This window comes from Leuciscus leuciscus (genome assembly GCF_965113295.1).
Source record: "Leuciscus leuciscus genome assembly, chromosome: 1".
NCBI classification, from domain to species: Eukaryota; Metazoa; Chordata; class Actinopteri; order Cypriniformes; family Leuciscidae; genus Leuciscus; species Leuciscus leuciscus.
Window position 1 is genome coordinate 20,102,070 of NC_138725.1, and position 9,875 is coordinate 20,111,944.

The 9,875-nt window shown below is 40.3% G+C and overlaps 2 protein-coding genes across 2 annotated transcripts; one reads left to right on the top strand and one right to left on the bottom strand.

Moving 5' to 3' along the window:
- Window positions 1-611: 611 nt before the first annotated feature.
- On the top strand, window positions 612-4,295 carry LOC309493154 (uncharacterized protein; the record flags this gene model as incomplete). The annotated part of the gene is made up of 2 exons (XM_082162263.1): window positions 612-2,379; window positions 3,894-4,295. The coding sequence occupies one exon, from the start codon at window positions 612-614 to the stop codon at window positions 2,343-2,345; it is 1,734 nt and encodes a 577-aa protein (XP_082018389.1). The 3' UTR covers window positions 2,346-2,379; window positions 3,894-4,295.
- Window positions 4,296-7,604: 3,309 nt separating this feature from the next.
- On the bottom strand, window positions 7,605-9,291 carry LOC309501816 (uncharacterized protein). The gene is made up of 3 exons (XM_082174097.1): window positions 9,029-9,291; window positions 8,559-8,841; window positions 7,605-8,420 (listed from the first exon to the last, which is right to left on the bottom strand). The coding sequence occupies exons 1-3, from the start codon at window positions 9,112-9,114 to the stop codon at window positions 7,761-7,763; spliced, it is 1,029 nt and encodes a 342-aa protein (XP_082030223.1). The 5' UTR covers window positions 9,115-9,291; the 3' UTR covers window positions 7,605-7,760.
- Between the last annotated feature and the right edge of the window lie 584 nt (window positions 9,292-9,875).

The window sequence follows — 9,875 nt, forward strand, 5'->3', positions numbered from 1 at the left end:
TAATAAAAATAATCCATGGAATGGGACCTTTAAGCAAAACTTGACTCATTTTAAAAACAGAGCATTTCTTAAAATTGTGACACAGGAAGTGACATCATCTGGGCTCTTTCTGCTGCATGATGGGAGGACTAGAAAATAATCTCAATCCATTGTCTCTGTTTTTACACAAACTGTACAGTGTTGATCACATTCATCAACTCTGTTACCAAAGTTATTATAAGAAGAAATATCTCAATAAATATGACACTTATATTATTTATAAGAAATACAACCTTATCAGTAACTATGAGGAAAATCATGTCAGGAGTAACAGGGTTGAGTGAAACATGTAGGACACAGATAATGCTAATAAAAATTGCTAATTTAAAACTAGTTAAAGCTGCGGTCACTCTTGACTTTCAGTATGTGGAATTTATATGGACACTGTAAACTTAAAATGATAGTTCACCGATTAGCATTAAGCTTTGTATCAGTAGAAAACCTGCTTATTACCGTGGGATTTTTCTATATTGTTTTAAAAAATAAAAATTTCAAGATGATAATATTATGTAGCAGTTGTCTTACATCATTTTTATGTCCTTTTGATGAATAAAAGTTCAATTTTCTCTTTCATGTCAGACCTGATTGAAGAGAGTGAAGAACTGAGTAAAGTGGAGGAGAGTGAAGAACTGAGTGAAGTGGAGGAGGAGAGAAAAGAACTGAGTGAAGTGAAGGAGGAGAGTGAAGAACTGAGTGAAGTGAAGGAGGAGAGTGAAGAACTGAGTGAAGTGGAGGAGGAGAGTGAAGAACTGAGCGAAGTGACGGAGGAGAGTGAAGAACTGAGCGAAGTGGAGGAGGAGAGAGAAGAACTGAGTGAAGTGGAGGAGGAGAGAGAAGAACTGAGTGAAGTGGAGGAGGAGAGAGAAGAACTGAGTGAAGTGAAGGAGGAGAGAGAAGAACTGAGTGAAGTGAAGGAGGAGAGTGAAGAACTGAGCGAAGTGACGGAGGAGAGTGAAGAACTGAGTGAAGAACTGAGTGAAGTGGAGGATGAGAGTGAAGAACTGAGTGAAGTGAAGGAGGAGAGTGAAGAACTGAGTGAAGAACTGAGTGAAGTGGAGGATGAGAGTGAAGAACTGAGTGAAGTGAAGGAGGAGAGTGAAGAACTGAGCGAAGTGACGGAGGAGAGTGAAGAACTGAGTGAAGTGAAGGAGGAGAGTGAAGAACTGAGTGAAGAACTGAGTGAAGTGGAGGATGAGAGTGAAGAACTGAGTGAAGTGAAGGAGGAGAGTGAAGAACTGAGCGAAGTGACGGAGGAGAGTGAAGAACTGAGTGAAGTGAAGGAGGAGAGTGAAGAACTGAGTGAAGTGAAGGAGGAGAGTGAAGAACTGAGCGAAGTGAAGGAGGAGAGTGAAGAACTGAGCGAAGTGACGGAGGAGAGTGAAGAACTGAGTGAAGTGAAGGAGGAGAGTGAAGAACTGAGTGAAGTGAAGGAGGAGAGTGAAGAACTGAGCGAAGTGAAGGAGGAGAGTGAAGAACTGAGCGAAGTGGAGGAGGAGAGAGAAGAACTGAGTGAAGTGAAGGAGGAGAGTGAAGAACTGAGCGAAGTGAAGGAGGAGAGTGAAGAACTGAGTGAAGTGAAGGAGGAGAGAGAAGAACTGAGTGAAGTGAAGGAGGAGAGTGAAGAACTGAGTGAAGTGAAGGAGGAACATCATGTCAAACCTGGAGAAAAACCTTTGAGTTGCTCAAAGACTAAAAAGACATTTTTAAAGAAAAGAAGAGCCAAGAAATCTTTCACCTGCACTCAGTGTGGAAAGAGTTACACAACCAAACATAAACTTGAGATTCACATGAGAGTTCACACTGGAGAGAAGCCGTTCTCATGTGATCAGTGTGAACAGAGATTTTCAAACAAACAAAATCTTAAGGAACACATAAAGATCCACACAGGAGAGAAGCCGTTCTCATGTGATCAGTGTGGGAAAACATTTATTAGGGCATCAGACCTGAAGAGACACCTGACAGTTCATATGAAAGAGAAGCCGCATTCATGTTCTGTGTGTGGAAAGAGTTTTTCACTGCTGCTATATTTACGTGGACATCAGAAAATTCATGCTGATGTGAGAGAGTACATGTGCTTTGAGTGTGAGAAGACTTTTACTACAGCGGAGAATTTAAAAGTGCACCAGAGAATTCACACTGGAGAAAAACCTTACAAGTGTTCACACTGTGACAAGAGATTCAGTCAGTCATCAAATCTGAAAAAACACGAGAGGCTCCACACTGGAGAGAAGTTGAAGTGTGATCAGTGTGGAATTATTTTCTCTATTAAATGTCACCTGAAGCGACACATGAAGATCCATGTGTAACATGTGTAACCATCTAACACAATCTGAGATCACAGTAAGTAGTTCATCTTTATGTGCTGAGAAACAATTCTGTGTAAGTTAGTTTCCCAACAGTCATGATGAGCGAGAGCACATTTTGTTGGTTGATTGGTATCTACTAACTCATGTTCACACCAACACGAAAGTTCAGTCTGATTTTCACATGCATTTTCTCTGTTCAGACCAATGCAAAAAATAGCAGTAGATGCAAGTTCACTCTCTCGCTGTAGGTGGCGCTCCTGGAAAAGCAGGAATAAAGCACTATATAAAGCAGCGCAGCACAACTTTCTGTTTCTGACATTGACTTGTTATGGAGAAGAATGTCAAACAGTGTTTTCGTGTTTTCATGTTTTCAAACAGCCGTTCAGAATTTTGTATTTGCTATGGGGTTTATTAAGATACAGAGATGAGAGAGACGCTTCAAGATTATTTCTGTTAATCAAGTATATTTTGGTTTTTATGTGTACGCAAGGCTCCGCATACAGTGCATGTGATACAAAATCCATCAGTAAAGAACGTGCGCCACCTGATTTAATGTTGCCATGCAGGTCGCACATTGAATTTGCATTGTTTTGCAGTAATCAGTTGTTCCACAAGGTGGCAGCACTGGCCTGGGCTGTTTATTCCCAGTATAAAACCAAGGGGGTAATCCAGCATCCGGAAAGCGTACCTTCTATACTATAACTTTACATCTGAGGCATTTAAAGACTCTATTTGTCCATTATTTATTTCTAAAGAAACACGACAATGTATAAAAGGCTCCATTACCTTGTATCTTACACTATGGCCCCGTAGAAGCCGGTTTTGTAAAAGTAGGCTAACGATTGCGTCATAACCACGCAACTCTCTGTCGCACAGTAGAGAAATTACCGTATAGACAGGAGGAGAAGCTTGCAGGCAATCGGGGGGACGTGGAGGCAAAATAATTAATCAGAATACTTAGCAAAAGTAGCTCATGGACAGCTCCTACTCACGCTCGCCGTCTCTGTGAGATTCGGAAGGGAATGATTCAGATTTCTCTCGGCACAGCTACTAGAAGACTCACAACTGTCAGACAGGTTACTCACGTCACATCTATGTCATCAAGCTCAGTTTGAGTCTGCGCAGTACGCTCGGCCATCAGGAAGTGAGAGCTTCTAGTGGACTTCACTTTTCTCTGTTGGAAGTCTATGGGGTCGCTGTGTCCATTTATTTTACTGTCTATGTATAAAACCAAACTAAAGGGAAGGAACAACAACAACAGACGCCTGCATTGACAAGCGAGGGGGTCAAGAGATAGATGTAACTAGTTTAAAAGATTACAAAACATGGTTTCACTTTATTTTGATGGTCCCTTTAACGCATTCTGTTGACTATAAGTAATGTTGTACCTTCATGTCTGACTAACTCTCATTAGAGTGTTAGTAGAGTATTGGTAGAGTCAGGAGAATGTCTTGAACGTCACTTTAAACTGCATGAGTAAACCATGATTAGCTGGTTGTTTGCATAAAATATTCCATAGAAACTCACTTGATTTAATTTGTCTTTTAGACCTGATGGACGTGATCAAGAAAGAAAAACCTCTCTCCTGCAAAAGAATCATGCAAAATGGGAGAGGGACGATTTAATGTTAATACAATTCCCAGTTATTAATTTTATGTGTCAGAATGTGTGTTTCTTGTTTTTAATTTCACCACTGTAAGTTTAACCACCGTGCGCCTCTTCCCTGGATGTGCTGGATCTGTGAAACACGAGTCTGAGGGGATAGAGAAGGGGAGGTGGAAGCAAATGCATAGGCAGAGACATTGGTAAAAGAATTAGCCAATCACCACTGAGTATATCACTTTCAGCAAATAGCAGTATTGAGAAAAAGAAACATGTTATTTACAGAATTTTTGAATTTGTAAAATATATTTATGTTTTACTTTAGTTGGGAATGAGATATTGACCGTCTTTTTTGTGTTATGGTAATTTTATGGTGATTTTTTCTATTTATATTTTCAAAATGGTATTTGTTCTTTAAATGTACACATTTCTGAAAGATACATATTTTTCATTGAATAAATTACTTTAATGTTTAAAGGCGTTAAGTTTTGTTTTTGCTAGTGACATTTAAGGGATTAAATTAAATAATCACAACAATTTGTATGACAATTCATCGCCAAAGCCCTAAAACAGACAATTAATCGCCACAATCGCAATTATTTATTAGACAATTAATCGTCAGCCAAATGTCATAATCGTGACGGCCCTAGTCCCTGCTTGATATACAACCACTGATGAACATATTTGGCTTTGATTGAAAAAAAAAAAAACCTATATGAGTGCGAATTAGACCCCCCGTAACTTCTGACACGCTTGGCAAAAGCTCTAACCACTAGACCATTGAAGAAGCCTATGTAACTATATGTAAGCTATGTAACATAGCCTATGTTAGTAGCAGGGCCGTTTCAAGATATTTGGGGGCCCTAGGCAAAAGAGTGAAGTGAGGTCCCAAGTCCTCCCTCATGAAAATTTTTAAAATTCAGATGGGATTTCTTGTGTTCTGGTGCATTTTAAGAGTCATGAATTACTCTGTAGTACGCTACACAAAGTGGCCACTAAAGTGTAGTAAAGGACACAGTGTCTTCAATTAGGCATTGTTGATGGGAATGACACAATTTGATTAATGTTTATTTTTGTCAACAAGAGGATTTAGTTCAAAGGAAGTTTTCGAATGCTAGTAACTTAGTGATGAGGAGAGAAGTTGTCTTGTGTGTATTTTATGCTTAAATTCTGTAAACAGAACAAAGTTGTGTATGACTATTAGTTTAACTTTTTCACCCTTAAAGCTGGGACAATTTTTGCTTTAGGTCTCCATCCACCTTACCTACCACTAAGGCTAGCAAGCCTAAGCTGGGCTTACATACTATGTGGATGCCAACTAAATGATATGCATCAGGTGTCATTTGGTTGAGTTTATTTGGGCCCTTCCAGAATCAAATGGAGTCAGATATGCTTCAGGGTTTATTGATGAGCCAGTCTAGTCAAAATACAGTGAGCCTTTGGTAGAATGCTGACAAACTGCGAAAGCAGATAGCATTATCCTACCCCAGGCTTATCTTCTCAATCTATACTTTTGCCCACCAGAGGTGTCAAAAGTATTCACATTCATTACTCAAGTAGAAGTATAGATACTAGGGTTTAAAAAGACTTCTGTAAAAGTTGAAGTATCAACTCAAGCTTTTTACTCAAGTAAAAGTATAAAAGTACTGGTTTCAAAACTACTTAAAGTATAAAAGTAAAAGTAATGCAAGGAAAAAAAATGCAATACGTAAATTAATTAATTCTGTAATGTCACAAATAACTAATAAAGACATGGTGGCAGTATAACAGAGACTTAACTTTACTCCGCTCATAGTGCAATGCAATAGTGCAATACTGTCTTGTTCCTTGCTTTTTGAAGAGGCCAAACACATGTCTGCATCTTTCATTAAAGGGATATAGTTCACTCAAAAATGAAAATCATTTACTCACCCTCAAACTGTTTCAATCCTGTATGAATTTCTTTCTTCTGATGAACACAAAAGAAGATATTTTGAAGAATGTCGATAACCAGACAGTGGATGGACCCCATTGACTTCCTTAGTAGAAAAAAAATACTATGGAAGTCAATAGCTACCATCTACAGTCTGGTTATTGACATTCTTCAAAATATCTTCTTTTGTGTTTAGCAGAAGAAAGAAACTGGTTTGAAACAACTCGAGAGTGAGTAAATGATGACAGAATTTTCATTTTTAACTAAGTGAACTAATCATTTAACAGAAATTAACTGTTGGCATATGTTTCACATCAATTCTGTCCAGTTTGTCCTGTTGGACACAACACACCGCAATACAGTCAAGTGTCACTTGTGACCATTGCTCTGAGCCATGTTTTTAGTGTCCTAAGAGCACTGAAACTTCTTTCAGTCCAGCTGATGAGACTGGGAAGATTTGATCAACAGGCCTCTCATTTCAACAAGACCAGCCTTCAACAGACCAAGCAATGTTATTTTTTCATGTTTTATGGGGACTTTCCATAGACATAATGATTTTTATACTGTACAAACAAACTGTGTATTCTACCCCCCATAGACTAACCTTACCTATCACAGAAAACTGTCTGCATTTTTACATTTTCAAAAAACAAAAGTCTGATTTATAAGCTGTTTTCTGGAAGAAAAAAAATCCCCTAAAGGACAAGGATTTCGGATATTGACATCTTGTGGGGATATTTTGACCCTATAATGTAGAGTTGCACACACACACACACACACACACACACACACACACACACACACACACACACACACACACACACACACACACACACACACACACTCTCTCTCTCTCTCTCTTTCTCTCTCTCGCTCTCACACACACACACACACACACACACACAACACTCACACTCTCTCTCGCTCACACACACACACACACACACACACACACACACACACACACACACACACACACACACACACACACACACACACACACACACACACACACACAACACTCACACTCTCTCTCTCTCACACACACACACAACACTCACACTCTCTCTCACACACACACACACACACACACACACACACACACACACACACACACACACACAACACTCTCTCTCGCTCTCTCTCTCGCTCTCTCTCTCTCTCTCTCTCTCTCTCTCTCTCTCTCTCTCACACACACACACACACACACACACACACACACACACACACACACACGATTATGTAAGTGTTATGTTACGATTGTCATTATATTGTAAAAACGTCTGTCCCCAAATCAATATTTGACGCGATTTGCCCCGTATTCTTGAGCACAGAACTGTTACAGTTTTTCTCGATTGTTTACACACATTTTCTGAAAGCATGCCTCATATTCTCAAAACTCTACACACAAATCCAAAAACACACACACAATGGGCAAAACCCCTCAATGCTCCTGCAAAATGAAACTTTACATTCAAAACAATGTTATTTCTTCTCAAAATGGTATTTTGTTTTCAAATGACACACACAAACCATCATATGAATAGACATTTATAAGAACCATTTGAACACTGATGTGCTCAATGTAAAACACTATGATGAATGGAAAACACTTCTTCTCCATTCATCATAATGATTTAGGCCTTTTTTTGTTCAGTGTTACACTTACTACAGATAGTACATACTTACAGTAAGTGTGTTGTAAAATATCTGAGAATATTGTTTTTATACTCAGAACACACAAATACACGGGAACGAATACATTTTATTTTTCCCACAAAAACAATGTACACAGTGTACATCCCAACCAACACAAAGTAGGACATACAGTGGTCTACATACAAAACAACAGAAGAATTTACTGTATACAGTTACAGTAATAAAAAAAATAAAAATAAACACTATGCTGCATCCTCTCTTCTGTTGCGGTCTGGCCACAGCACCTCATCCACATCACAAGCAATGTTTTCCCTGGCCAAGCAGCGGGGGAAATATCGCCTAGCATGGCGATTCCAGCCATGAAAAGCATCAGCTGCTATATCTCCACATGCGTCCTCCATAGCTTGGAGAAGAGGTATACGCGTTTGTGGATTTCGGTCATAAACTTTCCATCTCCAGGCAGAAAAAAATTCCTCAATAGGATTGAGGAATGGAGAATATGGAGGGAGATAAACAACTAAAAAGCGTGGGTGGGCAGTGAACCAGTTACGAACCAGAGCAGCCCTGTGGAAACTTACGTTGTCCCAAATGACAACGTACCTGAGCTGCTCTGGGCCATCTACCTGATCTGGTGGAATGAGTGTGTTGTGTAGGGTGTCCAGGAATGTGATCAGATGGGCGGTGTTGTAGGGGCCAAGGGTAGCATGGTGATGGATGACGCCGTGATGGGTAATCGCTGCACACATTGTGATGTTCCCTCCGCGCTGGCCAGGGACTTCAACAATGGCACGCTGGCCGATTATATTCCTTCCCCTCTTTCGTCTTTTTGTGAGGTTGAACCCAACCTCATCAATGAAGATGAACTGGTGCTCCACTGCAGCCACCTCTAGCTCAAGGACTCTCTGAAACACACATGACAATATCAGAAATAGACATGGAGTGGTCACTATTGTGAAGCACAATCATTATGATTACAATATTGAAATATGTATAATTTACTGTATACAGTGTTGGGAGTATGCATCAATTGTGGGACTCACTTGCACATAGTTATGTCGCAATTCTTTGACTCTTTCTGAATTGCGTTCAAATGGCACCCTGTAGACCTGCTTCATCCTGAGATGATTTCTGCGCAAGACACGGTCCAGTGTTGATAAGCTTACCCTATCAATATTTTGAAATATGTCATTGTTTTCTATTATCTTTCTTTGTATTTGCCGTAATGTTATGGCGTTGTTTTCTAGGACCATGTTAATGATTTGAGTTTCCTGTTCAGGAGACAGAACACGTTCCCGACCGCCTTGTGTTGGTAATCTTTCAGTTCTGCCAAACAAATAGTAAAATACTGTAAATACAAAGTAGGTATACATTTCCTATATACATGAAGCATACTTTACAGTATTTTTACAGTCCTACAGAACAGTCCACAGGCAATACTGTACTACTGTACTCATTGAGTACTGTATTGATATGTAGTACTGCAATTTTCTAGTGAGAGTAGATTTCTTACCTATTCTCATTTCGGAAAGTCCGGATGATGGATGCCACAGTGTACCTGCTCAAATTTGGCTGTACTCTTTGCCCAGCCTCCCTCATTGTTAGACCATGGTTGACCACATGATCAACCAAAGTGGCTCGGATCTCATCAGAGATTACGGTCCTTGGCCGTCCTCGTCCTCGTCCTCCTCCTCCTCCTCCTCGTCCTCGTCCTCCTCCTCCTCCTCCTCGTCCTCCTCGTCCTCCTCGTCCTCCTCCTCCTCCTCCTCCTCGTCCTCCTCCTCCTCCTCCTCCTCCTCCTCCTCCTACTCCTCCTCCTCCTCCTCCTACTCTCCTCCTCCTCCTCCTCCTCCTCCTCCTCTCACTCCTCTGGCTCTGCCTCTGTTTCCAATGTTGGCATCCATTGCTCCACTGAAGAGCTCACCTGTTGCCCTTTTATGCTAAAGCTCTGATTGCTAATTGTAAAACTGTGTGACAGGTGTTTGCCCATGTGAAGAGTCAGTGTGCATATTTGAATGGCAGTGTGTTCCTTGTGAAAACAAGAAATTTTCCGCATGAAAATTGTGCCTAAAGCAGAGAATTGTGTGTAGTGTTTTGAAAAAAGTGTGTTTTAGAACTGCAGTTTGAGTGTAAAGCAGGAATTGTGCTTGTAGTTTAGCAGAATTGGCTCAGGGGGTTGGTGAATGAGTTACATGTTGTGGTCATTGTGTCTCAAGTACCAGAAAATGTGTGTAAACAATCGAGAAAAACTGTAATTTCTCCCTCGCTTACCGCATCTGGTTTTCTGGACTCGGAGGAGTTTTGGCGCTTCGCACAACCAAATGTGACTACAGCCTCTCACAAGTTAGAAAGAAAACACA